The sequence below is a fragment of the Phytophthora parasitica genome (genome assembly GCF_000247585.1).
Source record: "Phytophthora parasitica INRA-310 unplaced genomic scaffold supercont2.57, whole genome shotgun sequence".
Classification (NCBI taxonomy): domain Eukaryota; phylum Oomycota; class Peronosporomycetes; order Peronosporales; family Peronosporaceae; genus Phytophthora; species Phytophthora nicotianae.
In genome coordinates this window covers 227201-248657 of record NW_008649043.1, presented here as the reverse complement: position 1 = coordinate 248657, position 21457 = coordinate 227201, and the positions used below count along the sequence as shown (strand labels likewise).

At 49.9% G+C, this 21457-nt stretch overlaps 9 protein-coding genes across 9 annotated transcripts; 2 read left to right on the top strand and 7 right to left on the bottom strand.

The window, feature by feature from the left end:
• Positions 1 to 92: 92 nt before the first annotated feature.
• Positions 93 to 1627, bottom strand: PPTG_16455 (hypothetical protein). Its single transcript, XM_008913988.1, has one exon. The coding sequence runs from the start codon at positions 1430 to 1432 to the stop codon at positions 191 to 193; it is 1242 nt and encodes a 413-aa protein (XP_008912236.1). The 5' UTR covers positions 1433 to 1627; the 3' UTR covers positions 93 to 190.
• Positions 1628 to 2781: 1154 nt separating this feature from the next.
• On the bottom strand, positions 2782 to 4580 carry PPTG_16454 (hypothetical protein). The gene has a single exon (XM_008913987.1). The coding sequence runs from the start codon at positions 4325 to 4327 to the stop codon at positions 3185 to 3187; it is 1143 nt and encodes a 380-aa protein (XP_008912235.1). The 5' UTR covers positions 4328 to 4580; the 3' UTR covers positions 2782 to 3184.
• Positions 4581 to 5887: 1307 nt separating this feature from the next.
• On the bottom strand, positions 5888 to 7210 carry PPTG_16453 (hypothetical protein). Its single transcript, XM_008913986.1, has one exon. The coding sequence runs from the start codon at positions 7127 to 7129 to the stop codon at positions 5942 to 5944; it is 1188 nt and encodes a 395-aa protein (XP_008912234.1). The 5' UTR covers positions 7130 to 7210; the 3' UTR covers positions 5888 to 5941.
• An 85-nt stretch (positions 7211 to 7295) lies between these two features.
• On the bottom strand, positions 7296 to 8688 carry PPTG_16452 (hypothetical protein). Its single transcript, XM_008913985.1, has one exon. The coding sequence runs from the start codon at positions 8653 to 8655 to the stop codon at positions 7465 to 7467; it is 1191 nt and encodes a 396-aa protein (XP_008912233.1). The 5' UTR covers positions 8656 to 8688; the 3' UTR covers positions 7296 to 7464.
• Positions 8689 to 9514: 826 nt separating this feature from the next.
• Positions 9515 to 11084, bottom strand: PPTG_16451 (hypothetical protein). The gene has a single exon (XM_008913984.1). It carries the CDS (start codon positions 10870 to 10872, stop codon positions 9640 to 9642), a length of 1233 nt encoding a protein of 410 aa, XP_008912232.1. The 5' UTR covers positions 10873 to 11084; the 3' UTR covers positions 9515 to 9639.
• A 505-nt stretch (positions 11085 to 11589) lies between these two features.
• PPTG_16450 (hypothetical protein) lies at positions 11590 to 12810 on the top strand. The gene has a single exon (XM_008913983.1). The coding sequence runs from the start codon at positions 11787 to 11789 to the stop codon at positions 12759 to 12761; it is 975 nt and encodes a 324-aa protein (XP_008912231.1). The 5' UTR covers positions 11590 to 11786; the 3' UTR covers positions 12762 to 12810.
• PPTG_16449 (pyruvate kinase) lies at positions 12759 to 14594 on the bottom strand. Its single transcript, XM_008913982.1, has 2 exons — positions 14516 to 14594; positions 12759 to 14443 (listed from the first exon to the last, which is right to left on the bottom strand). Exon 2 carries the CDS (start codon positions 14410 to 14412, stop codon positions 12844 to 12846), a length of 1569 nt encoding a protein of 522 aa, XP_008912230.1. The 5' UTR covers positions 14413 to 14443; positions 14516 to 14594; the 3' UTR covers positions 12759 to 12843.
• A 750-nt stretch (positions 14595 to 15344) lies between these two features.
• Positions 15345 to 16039, top strand: PPTG_16448 (hypothetical protein; the record flags this gene model as incomplete). The annotated part of the gene is made up of 2 exons (XM_008913981.1): positions 15345 to 15670; positions 15721 to 16039. 2 exons carry the CDS (start codon positions 15345 to 15347, stop codon positions 16037 to 16039), a joined length of 645 nt encoding a protein of 214 aa, XP_008912229.1.
• A 3746-nt stretch (positions 16040 to 19785) lies between these two features.
• PPTG_16446 (hypothetical protein) lies at positions 19786 to 21068 on the bottom strand (the record flags this gene model as incomplete). The annotated part of the gene is made up of 1 exon (XM_008913980.1): positions 19786 to 21068. One exon carries the CDS (start codon positions 21066 to 21068, stop codon positions 19893 to 19895), a length of 1176 nt encoding a protein of 391 aa, XP_008912228.1. The 3' UTR covers positions 19786 to 19892.
• Between the last annotated feature and the right edge of the window lie 389 nt (positions 21069 to 21457).

Sequence of the window (21457 nt, the reverse complement as noted above, 5' to 3'; positions counted from 1 at the left end):
ATCTATTCAGGGAAATATTATGTTGCTTGAATGTTGCGCTAAAGTAGATTTGTTACTTTAGCTTATCTTCGTCGACGAAGATAACTAAATACCCTAATATAATAATATAATCGTATAGGTCAGCGGAATTCAGTACATGTATATGTAGTATCCTAAATACAACAATTAATCGACGACATTGTGATATGGCCTATACTTTCACCTTTGGGCGCATGCTGCGGCTTAGTGCCGTCGGAGATGATGAGAGGTCGGAACTCGTTTCCGACACGGAGCATGTGGCAAACACACTGTAAGTTGACGGCCCGAAGAGCTGGTCACGCGCTGCCTTGGACGCGCTGACATGAAGTCCTTCCAGCATACAGGATGTACATACCGATACCTTTTGGCGCACTAGAGCGCTGTTAGACGACAAGAAGCTCAGGCGTTTCTTGATAGAACACGACATGCAGAGGTCTCCCATGCAGATACGACATTTAGTACTGAACAATCCCCCGGCCTTCGATCGGCAGGTCACGCACACGTGCGCAGGTGTCTGCAGCTTGGATGTGTCGTTTCCTAGTCGTCGCTCCTCCCTCTTTTGTTGCAACATCCATGTGAGCTTCTTCATCTGACCGCAATAAGCGTAGCGCAGTGGTGCCAGCATGTGAGCAGCAGTCGATCGTACCAGAATTGATCGCGGAATGGCCCCTCCCGCGTCGATTGTACCGGATGAGTAGTGTTCTGCCGTGTCGGGACTAACTTGTCGAAAGAAACTGCACATCGACAGTCGCCCACGTACTTTGTGGGGCCGGTCGATCGTCTGTGGGAAGTGCACCGAGTGCATGAGGTGATAACCGATACGGTCGCCTCTCGGTCCGAGCTGCACCATACCCGTGGCCTCCATATAGACGTAGTCTCTGTTCTTAACAAGACCCGATTTACGCAACGGTAGATCCATTTCCATCCACTTAATAACGAGCGAACAGAACGGGTCGTCCATAGTTGGCTCGACGATAGACGCCAGCACGGCCGTGCCGCTGACGTCGTCGACGTATGAAGATTTGATACGCATGAGCTCGAGCGACGGATTGACGGCGCCGAACATGATGTCTTCGAGGTTTCCGACCAGTGTACCGGCACTAAACATGACCGGTAGCTCGGACGCTAAGCAGTCGGCATCGTCGTCGTCGTCGGTTGAGTTGCTCGAGTGCTTGCGGGCCCGACGAGCCATGTCACGCTGGGAGCGTTCCGCATAGACACGTAGAGCTTCCTTGGCCTTGACCACCTTCCAACGGCGCTCGTCCACCTTGTCCAGTCCAATGGCCGAGTGTGTTAGATATTGCCGCAAGTTATCGGACACAAAGGTCTGCGCCAGTGCCTCGAGTTGAGAGCGATCGCCCATGGTGAGCGCCACCTCGTCGAACGGGCTGGTGGTGAATCGCTCGTGCTTCATTTTCTACTAGCACAACTACGTAGTGGAGAGGTGATTCACTAATGGTTGATGGCGATCGTGTGGTTGGTAGGTAGGTAGGTAGGTGGGGCGTTGAAGGCAGTCCGAAACGCGCGTTCCACGTACGTTCAAGAGCGGGCGATGCTGGATAAAGAGATCTTGTCTTTAGCGCTGACCACGGTCTTTTTGTAACTCAGCAAACGCCAGTGCAGGTCTCGCTACTTCAGCTTTATCGCGACTGTCTCAACTGCAGAACACCAAACCACGGACACGCGTGTGCTGGATCATGATTCTACATGTAGCATGTGCCGGCATCTGCGCAATGTTAACCGCTACTCGTTTTATTAGGCTCAACGAGATCAGGCTAGTCGCGCGGCGCTTGCATACTCAAATTAAGTCTAAACTGGCTAGTCGTGGTTGACTGGCTACAGTAGCTTTTCGGTGAGGTTGCACTTGTGCGGACCTTGCAGATGAGACGAAACTCGATTATTAATGCAGCATGGCACTGCTATAAGCAGTTCACTTATCAGATCCCCACCGAGATGTTCTTAAGTTTCCATTATGACAGCGCAGCGTAGCTACAGCCTGGAGCCTTTTGTTCTCTTCCGCAGGTTTTTGCCGCATTGAAGATACATTTGGGAAGATCCCTAGAGCGATATTATCCCAAGCAGGTGAGAAAATGCCACAAGTACTTAGCCTTCAAATAACAATAACAAACTGTCCGAGCCCTGTTCGTACCAGTAACAGTTCATGTATCACGGGTGCAACGGGGACCATATTGGATCACCTTCTCTGCTAGGTGACTCTCAAATAACAAAAATGCTGATGCGTTGGGTAACGAATGTTTGGCTTGCCTTAAACTGGATAGTAGTTCGGACTTCGTCGCCGTTTAGTCAGAACAATCTTGCCACCCGGTTTCACTTGGGAATTCTTCGACACTTTGAAATTAGAAATTGATGTTAGTCAGAACTGGGGCGATGCAAATGGTAGCAGGAGCTTGGAGTACAAAGCTAACGGGTGCCGGCAGTATTCCGGTATGCAATTTGTTCTCAGTGTCCATGTAAACGACAACCTCGCATTTCCCAGAATCGATTGGATCGCATTTTAAAAGGGGAATTCCAAGGCCCACGCGCGCCTGTGAATGACATTCGACAGAAACTCCATCCTACATGTTGATGCCCGTCGATTGCTATCCATAGGGAGGCAAATCTGCCTACAGGTTTTGCACAGTCCTGTGATATTCGATCTCTATCACCCCGTGGAACCTATTCGTGAATTTTTCGGGAATCGCGAGAAGAGCAGGTTCCCCGCGATGAAAAACGGAGTCAACACTAACATTGGGAAAATACGCTCCAGCCAGTACGAGCAACCAAATCCACTTTAGGTTTTATTCTTGATACTTCGAAGTAGTAATTTTCTTTTTAAAGTATTGAATCAAACACACTGCGTTGCGAATGATCCAACAACGGACCCCTCTACTCCACGGATTCGCAATGACAGCTAAGGTATCTGCTGGCAAATAACTAGCCACATTACCAACTGGAAGAGGAACGTTGCACAGTTGAGAGTGGCATGAACCTATTGTCAATAGGCTTTATGCCACTTAATCACCAGCACAAAATATGGTTAGCTGTGGTCAGTTGACAATCTATCTGCATCCACAATCGGTTGGCTGGGACGCTTCAACGCAGAGAAACAGCGGAATAAATGGTGTGTGTTATAGCTACTTGGGCCTGGCTTTTCCTCGCTGTACCTTCAGCTACTGCTGCTAGTCTCGGACTCGGACGCAGCGGACGAAGTAGGATGGTTGGCCGGATAATTCTCTAAAATCTGTGCGCGTGCAGCTTCAGACGCGTCCGATTTGTTGACCTCGGCTAGGCAGACCGCACAGAATGTGACTTTCCTCTTGACTAGCAGCATATCAGGCGTGACAAAGCTGATCTTTTTGTGGATTTTACAGCTATGGCACACGTAGCAGAAGCAGAGCTTGCACGTGGCGTCCGTCTTGCCGAAATCTCCGATCTTCCGCCCAGTAATCGAGGCCTGACACGACACGCACTGTACTTTTTTGTTCGGAGTGCCGTGCAGTCGGAACTCCTTGTATTTCTTCTCTAACATCCACGCCAGTTTCTTCATCTGTCCACAATGTGCGTACTTAAGCGTCGACAAGAACGTTGTAGCCATGTTGGGGATCACTAAGTGACGCACGAGTCCTCCCGCGGGGTCCATGATTCCTGTGACGTAAATCTCCGTAGTGTCTTCCGTAATCTGCCGGAAGAATCCGCAGATGGATAAATTCCCTCGAACACGGTTCGGCAGCTCGTGTGTTTGCGGGAAATTGATCGAATGCAGCAGATGATATCCGATACGGTCGCCAGTAGGAAGTTGGATAATATCCGTGGCTTCCGCGTAGATATAGTCGCGGTTCTTGACTAGACTGGTGTTGTGTAGTGGAATATCCAGCTCCATCCACTTGACCACAAGCGACCTGAATGGTTCGTCCAGTGTTGGGTCCTCCACGTTCGCCAAGACAGCGGCACCGCTCAAGTCATCGACGTACGACGCCTTGATCCTCATCACTTCCAGTGTCGGGTTTACCACTCCAAACATAACATCTTCGAGCTGTCCGGTGGTCGTGCCCACGCACAGCAAGGACGGTAAATCCTGACTGTCCTGGTTAGTCGGTGCAGGTTTCTCCATATATACTCGTGCAGTTTCGCGAGACTTGACGAGCTTCCATCGATGCGAATCCAGTCGGTGATTATCGGATTTTAGATACGCAGTGTACCGTTCCAGACCAGCTTTGACAAGGGAATGGACCAAGTCATGCAACTGAGCCTCATCCGAAGGCAGTAGAGGCACAGTCGGGAACGGGTTCACGACGAATCGCCCCTTCATTGCTGTTGTCTTGGTGGGGAGAGATGAATAATGAAGCGCAGGCGTGCCACCCGTTAGTGCTGACGATTTTTTATTTGACTCAGTGCAGACATGGGGGCAATCAGCCCATCCTGACTGTCCCAACGAAGACTCGTAAGAATGGGAGAGAGGTGGAAACACTGACGTTGCGCACTGTACGCCACGAAACGTTGACACTGTCCTCACTGCACCGCACTTGCGTCCGGTGATCCCGTGGATTTTTAGGATGGAAAACTGGACTCCTCGTGAATAAAGAGCAGGTACGTTTGCCTATCTTTGTTGGACAAATTGTTTTTGCGATAGTAAGATTAACAGATTAACAGCATAACAGCAGATATAAAGATTTGAACAGAAGCTTTTCGTTCAATAAGAAAAAGATCGCCAGCTGAGTCAGCACCAAAGCATGCTGATGTTGTTGCTTTTTTTTTTTTCTTTTTCGGAGTACTTAATTTAAAAGTATTAATAGTGAAGACATGTCATCTCATCAATATATCAAGATGAAATCGTCAGCTTTACAGTGCGACAACAGCAATTCCGAGTCCACAAAACACTGCTTACCAAATCGGATATTGATTGATGCGATAGTTCGAAACCGAAAGTTTGCTTCCGACCAAAGTCTCCGATAAGCTTTGAGCGAGCGGTTATCGATGCATGGCAGTGATACCTGCTGATAAAGTACCCATCTCGATTCGAACATCCACGCCATTTTCGTCATTTGCTTGCACGAACGAGAATTTTGCCTCACTGGGCAGGTTGCCGTTGGAAGGATACCCACCCGAATACATCGAGCCTGTTGAGGACGACTAGCTACAAAGACAAGAGCCAACGTGCAGCCCGTTGAATATGCTGTAGGTTTGCATGAAAAGATGTCGCTATTGGGGCCCATGCATGTCCGCTGCCTTCGCGCAACAAACGAATTTTCGTATCTATCCAGTTTAGGATGTGGACGTCGGAGCGAGAATAAACCCACATTTCCTGCTTCGAGTCTTATGAATCCCATCAGAATCCCTGTCTAGATTACTAAGTCCGCTTTACGTTAACACCGAAAAGTGTAAAATAGACTCGTACGTTTGTCATATTAATACCTAGACATGAAGTTGTATCAGATTCCGGTGTACCTCAACGATTCCTCGCTTCTTTGCGACTAACGTGTAATCCGCTTCTTTGTGACCACCGAATTAATAGAGGGGCCGTGAAACTGCAATATATATATTTATATATATATATATCATCCTACTCGAAAAACAAATTTTAAGATGTGGCTATCACTGTTCCGATTTATTAAGACTACGCTTCGCACTGTTGAAAAATGGTATCTGATCACTTCTTCTATTGCAGCAAGAAAGTTAGAAGATTGTGTCAGACAGTAACGATTCAATTCATTGTAGATATGATTAGAAAGGAAGCAATAGTTTCACGAGTAAACTGCCGAGTCTGCAGCACGATCTTCATTTTTTCTTTTCTTTTTTTCGTAATTTTAGAAACAAGTCGTTTGATTTCCAAAAATTCCATGTTGTCAACAAGAAAAAAAATGTATTATTCGATCAAAATTTCAAATAGTCTATACAACCTCAGCACCCAGACCAAATTAGGCAGCTAGTAGTCCGAGATCATGCTGGCCGTGTTGACACTATCCGATGATACGGACGACTGCATTCCAGAGCTCATATGTCCTGCGTAAATTCTCCCACTGGCCAACATTTGAGCGCGAGCGACGTCGACGGAGCTCATACTCGTCACTTCACTAATACACGCCGTGCAGAACGTCACCTTTCGTTGTGATAACAACAAGTCCGGGTCCACGAAGCTGAGCTTACGCACGATCTTGCAGGCGTGGCACACGTAGCCGAAGCAGAGTTTGCACGTGTGGTCGCTCTTGCCGAAGTCTCCAAGTCTACGACCAGTAATCGGGGCTGAGCAAGTCACACAGATGTTCTTCTTGTTGGGGGCACCATGCAGCTTGGACTCTGCGTATTTTTTATCAAGCATGAACGCGAGCTTCTTCATCTGACCGCAGTAAGCGTATTTCAACGTACAGAAGAAGACACCGGCCATGTTGGGCACTGCGATCCTCTTGATCATGTCACCACCCGGATCCATCACAGCTGTACCGAAGAGCTCCATCGTGTTGGGGCCAACTTGACGCCAGAAAGCCATAGCCGACATGTTACCGCGAATGCGATTGGGGAGGTCAGGCGTCTTGGGGAAATTTACCGAGTGCATCAAGTGGTAGGCCAGACGCTCGCCATTCCTCCACTTGACGAACCCCGTCGCATCGATGTAGACGTAGTCGCGGTTTTTGACGAGATTCGTGGAAGCGAATGGGATGTCGACCTCCATCCACTTGACGATCAGAGCTTGGAACGGTTCTTCAAGGGAAGGTTCAACGATGCTGTCAAGTACAGCAGCTCCACTGAAATCATCAACGTATGACGCCTTGACACGCATCGATTCCAGCGTGGGGCTGACGAGACCGTACATCAAGTCGTCGAGTTTGCCTTCCTTGTTTCCAATACCCCAAATCAATGGCAACCCGTTGCCCGTGATGTTCTCTCCAGACGACGCGGTACCTTGACGCTCGACGTACATTTTGATTCCTTGGCGTTGCTTGCAGAGTTTCCAGCGATGTGGGTCCACACCTTTGTTCTTCCCGTCCTGGTATGTTGTGTACTTCTCCAGGTTGGTCATAATGAGATTGTTGGCCAGTTCCTTGAGCTGCGCGTGGTCATTCTCGGTCAGAGCCAACTCAGTGAACGGGTTGACGATGAATCGTCCTTTCACCATGGCTATCGGGTCGGTGGTTGAAGTGCTAGTGGCGAACGGCGCGAATTGAGAACTGAGAGACCAACAGCTTCTCGTTTTCGGTCTGATTTTAAACAAATGTAAGCAAAGATAAGAAGACGTCGTCCTTACTGCGATAGGCGACGCATTAGGACGCACGATAAGAAACAGCTTCAACAACCGGATATGATTAGCTCACTTTGTCCTCAACCGTTTCAAGACTACCTCTAATCCTGACGTTCTTATCCATGCTGCTTAAAAAATTATGGAGAAACGAGTACTCTTCCATTTTCACATACACTTTAACAAAACCTTAAACAGGGTAGACTCATGTGTATCTACTGAGCACTCGCATAGGAGTACTCTCCACTATTGTCGTCAGATGACAGCGTTCTCTCGACGCTGGAGTGGTTCACCTTCTGATGCTTTAGCATCATAGCGCGAGCGACGTCCACTGCGCTCACACTTGTGGCCGAGCTGATGCACGCCGTACAGAACGTCACCTTTCTCTGAGACAGCAGCAAATCTGGGTCCACGAAGCTCAGCTTCCTAGAGATCTTGCACGCATGGCACACGAAGCCGAAGCAGATCTTGCACGAGCTGTTACTCTTGCCAAAGTCTCCCAACTTACGGCTAGTGATCGGCGACGAGCAGGTAACACAGATGCTCTTCTTGTTAGGCGCACCATGCAGCTTAGAGTCAGTGTAAGCTTTCTCCAACATGAACGACAGCTTGCGCATCTGTCCACAGTACGCGTACTTTAACGTGGAGAGGAACACGTTGGCCATGTTGGGCACCACGAGCTTTCGGATCAAGCCCGCATCAGCCGGATCCATGACGCCGGTAGCGTACATTTCCATCGTGTTGGGTCCAATTTGTCGCCAGAAGCCGGTGATAGACAGGTTGCCACGTACACGGCCCGGAAGAGCGTGCGTCTGCGGGAAATTTACTGAGTGTAGCAAGTGATAGCCCAGTCTTTCGCCCTTCGAGTTGGTGACATATCCCGTGCCTTCGAGGTAGACGTAGTCGCGGTTCTTGACCAAACTGGTCGAGTGGAACGGGATGTCCAGCTCCATCCACTTGATCACCAAGGACTGGAACGGGTCCTCGAGAGTAGGAAGCACCACGGCATCTAGTACAGCCGCGCCGCTGAAATCCTCGACGTATGAAGCCTTCATGCGCATCGTCTCGAGGTCTTCACTGATAACTCCGTACAGAAAGTCCTCCAGCTTGCCTTCCATGGTTCCAACACACAGGATCATGGGGAGACCTGACCCGGCAGGCTCGTTACCCGAAGCAGCGGCTGCTGCTGCTCCCTCGGGACGTTCCGTGTACACTTTGAGCTTTTCCTTCTCCTTAAGCGGCTTCCAGTGCTGCGGATCAACTCGACGAGTTGTACCTGACATGTACTTCGTACAGAGTTGAAGGTTGGACGTGATGCATTGGTTGGCCAGGTCTTCGAGACTGGTACGGTCGGCTGCAGTAAGGTTGAGTTCTTGGAACGGGTTGATGATGAATCGGCCCTTCATCTTGCTTGGTAAAGGGAAGTGCTGAGTACTGAGCAAGTAGGAGAATGGAGAGTGAAACGCTACGTGGTGTTGCGACGAGGCATAGGAACCCGTGACTCCACAAGCCAGAGCTAAACACAACTTATGCAGTACAGCTGGAGGTGATGGCCGTATGACATCTGTGGTGCCCAAGTTATACCGTGTAACATTGAAACACTATCAGAACAAACCTCTAATCTCCACTACAAATCAAGAAGCGCAGCTGAAACTTGTCTTCCTCTCCCTGTCGAGACTCTGGCAGTCCCCAAACACCGAGTGCGTGGCCCCAGATGTACTTGAAATCAGTCAAGGCATCACGACCCCTATTCGAGAGCTCGTGTCCAAAGTTGCAGGTAAAGTTCAGAAGACCAATCCTGACGAGCGCTCTTTTCGCTTCAACATGGACGAGTCTCGATCTACACAAGGAACTGTTGGCCACCGAAGCCCGTGAACATTTGATATCGACAACTCGAAAGTTCATGTACCCGAATTCATAAACAGCGTAGATTACCGAGTGTGAATGTGGAATCCATTTCCTTATCATCGTAAACTGTTCACGGAATACATCGAAGTTAGACAAGTACAATACCACACAACAAGAAGCGTAGGTGTGCGAGAAAGTTGACCGAGTGCAATATAGGGATCACCCAGTCGCCCACCTTTCTGGTCAGTGCCATACATGTACAAGCAAAACTCAAAGGAAACGTTGATGTGTGGAGTGGATGCGGACACCAAGTCACGCCAACTGCGTGGGTGACGTCGCTCTATCTACCAAACGAGCTGAATTGAACACTCTCTGCATGTTGCAAACCCTATCAATACACATCCTCGATGATCTCTCGGCTCACTTCAACAAGGAAGATCACTTCAACATACAAGAAACTTCCGTTATTGCAAAAGAAGAGGATAGCGCTCTGCAGTGGGCAAGCAATAAATCGCTTCAATTACGGTATTGATCGCTAACGATTACGGGGTAGTAAGGTCTTTGTTACTGTGTGCGGAAGACGACTGCGAATTCGAGCTGGTGACGTCAATATTCCAGAGCAGAACGTCGTGTTCAGGTAAGGTCTCCGAGTCCATTTCTCGTACCGAGTGAGCAGCCACTAGAGAAGCACTGAGGTCCGATGCTGTGCGAGTACAGCGTACGCAGACTGTCATCTTCTCTGAGATGACACCCGGCTTATACGGTGATATCTTGGCCATCTTGTGAACCACGCGGCAATTCGAACACACCCGTGCGCAACACACGCAACAGATCTTGTGAATATCCCCCGGTGCCGCCGGTTTAACGGTGCGGTTGCATAAGGAACACGTTTTACAGTCTTCTTGGCGTTTTACGGGAGGAATAGAGTGTTTGAGGAGGTATGCCAGCTTATACATCTTCGCACACTCGAGGTTCTTTGGGATGGACATGACGATCTCTGTGACGGTGGACACGACCAGAGATTCCGGTGCTTCACCCATGGCACATACGAAGCCTCGCAGGAAGACGTCCACCTGACGTTCAGAGCGTTGTCGGTACAAGTAGCAGTAGGATAGTTTTGCGCGCACGATGTTGAACTCCGTGAGTTCGCGAACTTCCGGGAGGTCGATGGAATGTTTCAAGTGGTATCCGAGCGGTTGTTTCCGGCCATCGGGCCCCGTGATCGTAGTAAACCCCGTCGTCTCGAGGTACACAATGTCTCGTACTCTCATTACCGCCCCGACTAAGAATGGATGAGCTTTTACAGCCCACTTTACAGCGATCTCGTGGAACGGCTGAGACGGCGTGGGTTTAACGAGCTGACTCAAAACAGCCCAATCGACGTATCCGTCCTCGACGATGGCGCTTTTGAGCTGCATACTGCGACCTGTAGGCGTCCGTAGACCGAGCATACAGTCCTCGACGGTACCATCGAGACTCCCCACTGCCAGCATGAGGGGTACCACCTCATTGCCGCGTTGAGGGTCTCGCAGCCTCGATGCGCTTCTCCGTTCGGCTGCCGCCACCCCGTACTGCTTGTAGAGTGTAAACTTGTCGTGCTGCTTCAGCTTCTTCCACTCTCTCGTATCGACCTGTCCATGACCTGTCGTCAAGAAGTTGTGGTAGTAGTCGCGCGTTTCACGCACTACGCTGGTAGCGTATGCTTCGAGAGCTTCAGCCTCATCGAGCGGCATCTCCAGGGTGGGGAAGATGTTTCGAGGTAGTGGGAACTTCATTTCGGTGAATATCTGAGACTGCTTGGCTGGCTGCGAGGCCAAGACGTGAATGACCGCTAACGTGCTCCAGGTATCTGATAGAGTAGGCGCAGGACGCTCAACTTCTATTACGTGATAAGTCCCGCGTTCTTCTCGCGCGTCAACGAGCTGGCACAGGTCTTTTCTACAGTTCAGATCAGACAGACCGACAGGTTTTTGCTGCTGCTGCTGCTTCAGTTGCAATTCAAATGTAGACTTTGTAGTTGTGACGGCAATCAAATTCTGGACCACCCGCAATTGCAGGTACATGTACTGATCTCTCTGCTATGGATGTGGGTTGTAGAGTGACGAGCACTGTCGACTCAGAGATCTTGAGAGGGTGTGGTGCAAATCCCCCGTACGAATCAATCTTGTCAATCTTGTTATCGACGGCGTCATTGAAGCTGGCGCTTTGTTATCTTCGGACTTTTAAGTTAGGAGGAATTGCCAAAGTTGCTGAAGCTGGGTCAGGTCCCAGCGCAATAGTGGAATGATGGCGATTTCAGTTGCTTGCTCGCGAGGGTACGTGTCGGCTCTCGGAACTGAATCAATCGCCCAGTTGGAAGCTTGTAGGCTAACCTTTGCCAAGAGCAAGCGCTAAATAATGCTGATGCAGGTAATGCGAGTGGGGAGGTCAAGCAGCATGGGCTGCATTGGCACTGCAATGGTACCGCACATGAATCTGTGCATTTCTAGTCACAAATCTTACACCTGCCGATAAGATTTGCTAACTTTATCACTTCAACTAAAGCTTATCGACCCCGAATACTTATGACGTCTTCTCTCGATATAGCTCCAAGATGGCAGTGGCAACGGGGGATCTGGCAACGTGAACAGTGCAAAAGTTTCCACGCGTCGAGCACTTCTCGGCCGATCCGTGCATTTCGACGCTGGACATGACTCAGATCAAGACGGGCGCTGATCTCTCCATCAAGCAGGACTGTCTAGAAGTAGAACACCGTCAAGCCTCGCTACCCGACGACGAAGCCGCCGAAGTTGTAGACGACAAGAATGTCGTCGTACTCGCAACTAACGAGTTGACGCCCGTACCGGACGTCACAAGCGTCGCAGTGGATGACGCCGTCCACGTCTTGACGAAGAGTTCGGACTGGCAGCAACTGTACGAGGCTGTCGTGATGTTGCGCCGCGTCGTCGTGCATCACAGCCAAGTGATCACGACCAAGCAGGTCGAAGAGCTCCTCCGTCCTCTCGCACTCGAGTGCGACAGTCTCCGATCGGCTCCCTCCAAAAATGCTCTGCTGGCATGTGCCGAATGCTTCGAGTTCCTGCCCCGGTCGATTCAGGAGCGTGCGTTGCTCGGTGGCGCTCGCCCAGAGATGATCGACGTGCTATTACGTCGATCTGTCTGTGAGAAGAAATTCCTACGCGATGCTGCCTTGATCGCAGTACAGAAGCTGGCTACCCACCTCGCTGGGATGCCGCTTCTAGCAGCAGTAGCCCGGTACGGCACTAACAAGAACGGCAAATTGTGTGGCACGGCTGCGAAGATCATAGCGTTGAGCCTGGATCGCTTACTGAAAGACCAACAGACGTTGCCTCACAAAGGCTGCGAGCCCTTAAAGGCTGTGTATCGCGCTCTGGCAGCATTCCGTGAGAGCAAGGACGCAACTGCACGAACCGAGGCGACTACAAGTTTCCAACGCTTAAGTGAGTTGCTGGGCACCCAAGCGCTCGAGAGCAGCTTGAAGGAAGCATTGCCGGGTGCAGGACAAGCTGGAGTAATCGCTCGTATCCTCAAAGACGCCTCTGCTAAGACCGGCGTCACGAAACCTCGAGCTCAAGTGAGATCGTTGCGAGATAGAGTGCGCCAGGATACTAACAGTCGTACTGGAACCGTAACAATAAAATAGGGCAACTCTAATACAAAACACTGTATTCCTGTTGATACGCTAACTAAGCTTTAGAGTATCAAGGTCGTTTTGTCTTCAGTCGTTACTGGACGTCGGCCACGCCGATGAGGATTTCTCGGCCGAGGTCGTCCGACAGCTTGTCGCCACTGATCACGACGACGCGGTTGCCAGCGGATAGCCAGCCCATCTTCTTGGCGTGAGCGATGGCCTCCGCGGTAGTCGGGGCACGGTCGAGGTAGTCCGGGACAACCGGGTAGAGGCCACGGTGGATCTGGAGCTGACGGCCAACCTTGAGGTCCGTGGTGAAGCACATAACGGGAACGGTGGGTTTGTACTTGGCGACCTTGCGAGCCGTGTAACCAGTGCGGGTGAGCACGATCATGAGCTGCGCGTGCATCTCGTTGGCCGTCTTGACCGCCGACGACACGGCCGACTCGACGTCCGACGTGGGCGGGTCGAACTGGAACTTGGCCTGGTAGTTGGGCTTGAGTAGGAGCTGGTCGGCCTCCTTGATCACCGTGTTCATAGTGGCCACAGACTCGATCGGGTACTTGCCCTGAGCGGATTCACCGCTCAGCATGACGCAGTCAGCACCGTCCAGCACGGCGTTACCGACGTCCGAGACCTCGGCACGCGTCGGACGCGGGTTGTTCTGCATGGACTCGAGCATCTGCGTGGCCACGATAACGGGCTTACCGACGGCGTTACAGCGGTCCACCATCATCTTCTGGTACGTCAGCACCTTCTGCGCGGGCACTTCGACGCCCAAGTCGCCACGGGCACACATGACGCCATCCGAGGCCTCAAGGATCTCCTCAAAGTTCTGGATACCTTCGAGGTTCTCGACCTTGGAGATGATCTTAGGGGCGATGTAACTGGGCTGGTTACCCCAGTGCTTCTTAACGCACTCGTCCACGAACGAGCGGATCTCGTTCACGTCGCTGGCCTTGCGGATGAACGAGGCAGCGATAAAGTCGATGTCGTGCTGGACACCCCAATCCAAGTCGCGCTTGTCCTTCTCGGAAAGAGCAGGCAGATCGACGATCAAACCAGGGAGGTTCACACCCTTACGGTTACCGATTTCCTCCGTATTGTGGATGTGGCACGTGATCTCGCCCTTACCCACCGATGTGCACGTGAGACGGATAAGGCCATCAGCTAGCAGCACCGTATCGCCAACCTTTACGGTTTCGGCAAGTTGTTGATACGTAACGTAGAACTTGTCGGCGGTACCTTCAAGCTCAAACGCCGGGTCGGTCGTGAGCACCACAGACTTGCCACTCTCTAGCTTGACCTTCTTGCCATCACGCATTTTACCCGTGCGGATCTCAGGGCCCTTGGTGTCGTGTAGCACGGCACGCAGGTTGAACTTGGCCTGGCCCTCAGCGTGCACGCCGCGACAGGCACGCAGGTTGGTGACGCGCAGCAAGGCCTCGTCGTACTCGGCGTGCGAGAAGTTGATGCGCATGATACGCAAGCCCTCGTCCGTGAGCTTCTGCAGCATGTCAAACTGCTCCGACACGGGGCCGATGGTGGCCACGATCTTGGTCATGCTGAACTTGGAGCTGCGAGGATTCTTGTACAGCTCCGAGGCGGACGCGAAGCTGCGCACAGAGGGCTTTACAGAACGGAGGGCAAAACGACGCAGCATGATGATAGCGAACAGTGCGAGCTGGGAAAGTCTGCAATGATACACAGGACCGAACGTTAAGAGTTATTGTTGGACGGCATTGACGAGGTGCGTGTACGGTTACCTGTCAACGAGGCGGCTGCTTGGCGTGTGGTGGTGAAGGCCACTTGTTTTTGGTGCTTGGAGAATGCCTTTAAAAGTTAATATCGGTTATGTTATATATTTATGTCACGTTTGTGTTTGTGGTGATAACCGCTGCATTTTTATGTTGCTATTGCCTTCGGATGTTGTTTGAAAGGTATACGAGGTCGCTGGGTAATGGTACACCTCAACATAGAAATCGAAGTAAAGTAAGGATGACCCCCCATCCATACAGAAACATAGCGGAGGATGGGAACCAACAATTTTGGGTCTCGCCGAGGATGACGACGTCCACTTTGCACTCAAAAAGCAACATAAATTTCCAAACAGTACTTGCAGCACTCAAATCAATACACCAACACTTACACTATTCTTCCGTCTGCCCCAAAAAGTAGTGGGCGGCTCAAGGGCTAAAACCTTCGATAATTCGCTCGGGGTTTTGCGGCACTTCAACCTCGACGAAGACTCGCTACCCACGCTTTCGGTGGTGCAGAGGTTTGTCCGCAGCTACGCAGCCTCGCACCTACGGAACAACGACATTCTAGCGTCTGTGACGGCCAAGATCCGCGAAGCGGCATTAACATACAACGAGGAAGGCGGTGAGGCCTTTACATTTGCATGGGAAAACGATGCGGACGGACGTCCAATTGTCGGCAATGCAAGTGACCACGAGCCTTTCATTATTGGGGTGACTACCAAAATGTTGCTCAAGCGCGTTGACTGTGACGCTGGCTCTTTCATTTTTCATATCGACGCCACCTACAAGCTATGCCAAGTGACCTATCTCGTACTACTTGTCAGGATTTCGACAAATGCGAAGTTTCCACCTTGTCGCTATTTTCTTTATGTCACAGCAGGTGCAACTGCATCATGCTAGAGCTCTGGCTGCTCTTTGCAAAGTCTACCTGGCTGTCATGCAAAAGCCGCTTGTAGTTCGTTATGTGATTTTTGATGCCGACAAAGCTCAACGCAACGCTGTGGACGAAGTAATTGGAAGCGATTACGTGATAGTGCATCTACTGTTCTTGTTTCATGTCTCCAAAACATTCTACGAAAAGGCTAACAGCTTGGAGGCAAGTCTCTATGCTAAGGTCCTTCACGACGTCTACGACCTCCACTTCACTATCTGCGGCTTCGAGTACGAGGAGGCAAAGTCGAGGGTACTTGCTGAATACCCGGCTTGGCTAGAATTGGTATCATTCGCGGCATATTTCTCGGAAACGCGGCTGCAAGCCGCTTCTCGCAGTGGCAAACGTATCACAGTCCGTCCGGTATGGCTACCATCAACAGTCCGGTGGAACAGTACATCACCGTCCTCGAACATGACGTCACTATCCGCCGGAAACCCAAGGTGGTGGCGTTACTGGGTCATCTGCTGGACTGGTGCCGCCTTGAAAACGCTCGTGCGGCGCCGTTTGTAATGACAACCGTGGCTGATCCTCGGCTTCAGCACCGAGCCCGTGAAATAGAACATCAGGGCTCTATGTCTGGGCTCGTTGTGAGTTGACACAGTATTGCGTTTATGATGGGAGAAACGCCAGCGGAAGCAATGTCTCCCAACGTCGTGTAAGTCCGCTCTGTCGCTGCAAGCCGGACCTACAACGAAGACCTGCGCCGCCGGAACGAGGACCCTCCTGTGTCGGCACAACTCGGGCTTAATATTGCGCGCATGGAATCGATGGATATGCCATCGACAGGCTGGAAGGTCGACGACCGCTTGATGGTATGCCCGTGTCGCTTCTTCAAAAAGTTCGCCTGCTGTACGCATATCTTGTTCGCCCAGAACACTCGCGGTCACATCGACCTGTTGGTCGCGAGCGGCTGGTGTACCGTGGTGTTGCCAAGAAGCGCAGGACGACTGCTGGTCGTCAAGGCCCAGGCCGCCCGACACCAACGAACACGCACTCTTTGTTAAATCGGCAGTGCGCACACTACAGTCGATCTTATGTTTTTACTAATAATGTAGATCACTTCCAGATACATTGCTGTATATTTTTAGATTGCAAAGAACAGTAAGAAGTGTAATTAGTCTGGATTTCCGATTAGTCTGGTTCCGACTAAATTAAACTTCTCACTGTAGTCACGTTGGAACCGGGCGGCCAAGTCAAATGTGTCAGCGTCGAAGCTGGATATTTCTTGGAGAGGGACAGCGGCCGTTGGTTTGTATCCGATCAATACCTCGGCAATCATGTGGTCCTCACTGGTTGCGTTGAATGTGTAGCTGAATCATTTGTTTGTGGTCCTTAGGCTCTAATATCCGCGGTCAAAGATCCAGCACGCAGTCATTTTTTTGCCAGCCGTTGGAATGCTGAGCCCCGCCGCGACGGAATGATAGTGATGTAGCCGACAAACCAGCGGCCGGGGCGATGTGATCAAGCGCACGGTTGACATGCGCATAAATCGTCTGAGTTTGACTATCACGACGAGAAGAAGGCCCATGCGTGGCAATACTAGCGATCGACGATGGTGCTTTGAGGATATCCATGAGCGGAGCATCTTGAGACAGCGCGGTGGGTGTTTGCTGGACTTGGTCAGGCAACCTGTCGATGAGAGTCGAGGACAGTGTGGCTTGAACGGTGAGGGGAAGCTCTTCAGCAAGCAAGGTGCGTGTAGCGAAGCCGGCGTTCGGAAAGAGAGACAGGCGTCGCTCTTCTGATGTCTTGACGAAGACCAAGCGGAGGTAGAAGACATCAGTGGCGTCCCTGGTGATGTTCCGCTACTGGACCATCGACAGGTCCGAAGCTCTCCCGAACAGGTACCACAAGGGCAGCGTCTTGGTAGTCACTCTCAGAACATCAATTAGTATACCAATACACCAGCTTTTTTATGTCAGCCTTCGCGCATGGTGGAACTTTGTAACGAAGTCACCGCCATCTTTTTTCAAACAAAAGCTATCTAAAGTTATCCCCAAATTTAAGCAGTCGTGATTTAAACGACGCTCGGTGCTGAGGAATTTGCTCTAGCTGACAAATCTTGAATTTGGCTATTGTACTGCAATTACAGTTTACGTTAGCAATTTGCCCTTCTTTCCTTCACTAAAGGCAAGATACATTCCCAACTTATTCATGACACATACAAAGCTCTTGCCCCTTTCATCTGCCCCAATAGATATGATACGCATATTCTTCAACTTTATGATCCTTCCAAAACTAGGAGAATGTTGCGACAGTAGTTGCCTTGGCACGCAATGTGTTGCCAAGCTGCAGATCCTCCAAACTCATCGTGATAGTCCGGTAAAGATATATATGAAATTGAAGCGCCTAACACTTGACAACTGGATGAATATACACATATTTTAGAGGTTCATTGGACTTGACACTTGGTTTAGATGACTCACCTAGACCTACACTGTGCTATTGGCTCAAATACGATTAGTATAAACTGTGATTGGCTGAATTTAGTTACTAGGAGATAATAATTGGCAAATTATCCGATCGAGAATTCAACCGTGGTCCTATAAACTAACTTATTCATCCATATCACCTGCGAGACTGGTATCACTGTGCTTTACGCGTTTAAAAGAAAAACAAAGCATATACTACTAGTAGTATTTAATACATCAAATTCATCTGGTATCAATCTTAAGAATCTGCATCACAAGCTAGCGCCACTCTTTAAATTCTTATCTCAAACAGCCCTCAGCATCGTTTCTGGCCAAGGCTAACCTCAGGATTTCTTTAGTCGTTACCTGGTACTCGAAAAATCGATCGATGACTCGCTAGTCTTTGTGCTACTCCAACTTGGTAATCTTGAAGACCAAACCGAATGATATACCGGTCGATGAAGCTCCATATCCCCGTCAGAATCCTCTGCAAACGAGAATTGCGAGTCGTTTGAAGTCATCACGTCGGTTAGACACGAGAAGCAAAAAGCTACCTTCTTGGTGCTCACTTTAAGGTCCGAAGATACAAGCTTCTGCTTCTTTTCGATCTTGCACGCGGTGCAAATGGATCCACTGCAAACCATACAAGAGTTATGGCGACTCGCGAGCTTTGCCAAACGTCCTACGCGTTTGGTGCACGTGACGCATTTTTGATCCGAATGTAACGGTCTTCGCTTGTCCAGTTCGGAGTAGCGTTTGCCCATAGTTTGAGCAAACTTCTTCACTTTGCCTACTGAAATTGGCTTAAACGTTGACTGCAATATTTTGAGGAAGCGAGGAACGACGAATTGTCGAACACGATCGCTCATGGGCTCCAGTATCGCCATTGAGTAGACTGACAACGTGTTGTTCTTTTGGAGGAAGAAGGAGCATGTGGAGAGCTCAGAACGCACTCGTCCGGGTAGGTTATGAGCTTGAGGGATGCCCACAGAGTGCATGACATGATACCCCATAGGTTCACCACTTGGTAGGTATTTGATACCAGTCGCTTCGACGTAAACGTAGTCTCGATTTTGGATAAACCCCATGGATCGACGGCGTACATCCAACTCCATCCATTTAACCACGACAGTTGCGAATGGATCGAGTGCAGTTGCTGCTTTGATCCGTAGTAGTACCGTATCGTTGGCGTCGTTTATACTGGGGTCCATGACACCAATAGCTGCCTCTTGAACGCTGTGCATCATATCGTCCAGAGTACCAGGAACTGATCCTACGCATAGTAGTGACTGCAATTCGTCCAACTGAATAGTATGAGGATGTTGCCGTCTTGGTCGGTTGCTGTAGACTTGCATTCCATCCTTGTCTTTGGTTAGCTTCCACGCGTTTGAATCCACGTCACTGAAATGTAAATATCTGTCGAAATTTGCGTCCAGGATGGTCTTCACAACACCTTGTAGCTCATTTTTATCCGCAGACGACAGCGATATCGCTGGAAATGGACTCTCCGAGAGTCTGCTTCCTGTCATGCCCAGTTGTGATGTCTGAAGCAGTTTGTCGAATGACGTCTTCGATGGCCTCTATTACCCCGATTGGCCGGAGCAGATCTCTAATCTAGCTGAAATACGGAAATACGGCGTCTACGACCGTTAGTGATGAAGATTCATGGTTGCCTCATCCCACATGCTGGTAGACTTCGTCCCAGATTACGACGCACACACGCAGCAAGCATTTGCGTCCATGCATACTGTGCCCCCACTTCATATGTGCCAATGGACACGATGTGTAAAACCACGATTTGACCAGGACACTTGTCATTTCTATTGGAATCTGTATGCGACGCTAAAGAACCGAATTGATTGTTGATACTCGAGACAAACATAACTTACACGGCATAAACCGCGGGGGTATTTCCACTGCTGCAATGTCTTTCCGATAAAACAATACTAGTACTTGTTACTCATACTCCGAACACTTGTAGTAGTACACTAGCTAAGAAAAAGCTTCTCCCCCCAAATTCGAAGTTTTGCACTTTCGTTTAGCTAGAGAAGCTAGCTGACGGCTCACTACTCTTCATGCCCCACCCTGGTGATCTTAATGTCCGAACTGAATGACACATACGACGAAGTAGTCCGGAGGCGTTCCTTGGATTCTTGGTTTTGGATAATTCGGAGGCTTCGGCTGTGATCACATCGCCCAGACAAGCGAAACACAACGTGTGGTCCTTCGTGGTTTCCTTGACGTTTGAGGTGAGGAACTTTGGCTTCTTGTCGATCTTGCACGAGTTGCAAATATGTCCCAAGCATATCTTACACGTGTTGTGCTGGCTTGTAAACTTGCCAAAGGCCCACACGCGCTTGGTGCAAGTTACGCACGTAAAATACGGCGTGGCCAGCTTCACCCCCTTAAAGTTGTTCAGCTCTGCGTAACTTTTTCCGAGGGTGTCCTTCAATTTCTTGATTCTGCCATCCTCTGGGGCTGTAAACATTGACAATAGCATTTGAGAAAAATGGGGAATGATCACTCGTCGAGCTTGTTCGTTCATGGAATTCATCATCCACATCGCATAGACAGAAACTGAGGTTTCTTTCTCTTGTCGAAAGAAAAAACACACCGATAATTTGCCACGAATACGTCCTGGAAGCGCTGGCGCTTGGAGAATGTCCACTGAGTGCATGAGGTGGTAACCCACACGTCCAGTTATCGGTAAATGCTCAATTCCTGTGGCTTCGACGTAAGTATAGTCGCGGTTCTTGATAAAGCCCATTGATCGCCGTCGAACATCCAATTCCACCCATTTTACCTTAACGGAAGTGAGAGGGTTTTTTAAGGTCGGCTCCTGAACTTTTGCTAGAGTCGTAGCTGCGGTGACATCATTGGCTGATGAGGTCTTGGTTTGTGCTGGGTTAAATTCTGGAATTGCAATTCCGGACATCACCTCTTCTAATGTACCAGGAGTTGACCCGACACACAACATGGTCTGCAATTCTACATCGTCGACCTGGTTACTTTGGGGTAAAGAGTTACGTCGCTGGTAGCGACGCTCCGCGTACATTCGCATTTGATCTCGGCACTTGACAAGTCTCCATGAGCTTGAGTCCACCTCCTTGAAATTCTGATAGCGATTGAGATTCGCTGCTAAAATAGTCCTCGCAATGGCTTGCAGCTCGTTTGTATCCGAAGATGATAGCGAAATTGTCTGGAATGGGCTCATAAAGGTACTTCTTGGTTGTTTTAGAGGTTGGCGAATTGGTAAATGTCACTTCGATGTAGATTCGACGGCCATCAATGCTTTGGGTGGGACACATCTTGAGTTTTGCCCATACGGAGTGAAGGAAGAGTTTGCCATCCGATTTAGCCGATCGGATGCCATCCAATCCGTTGCAACGCGTGAATACATGTATGTTCGGGTTGTATTTGGAGGTTGTGTGCTTGAAGGATTTCCGATAGACAAGATGCGATAGAAGCCCCTTCTGCTGCGATGTAGTGAAGAGCTCCAAACGTCTTGGTCACCAAGACGCTCTGAGGTTTTAAATTACTGTCTCCTGTTATTTATTAAGCCATCAGACGTGGCAGTACTTTAAACTCTCACTTCTATTACTT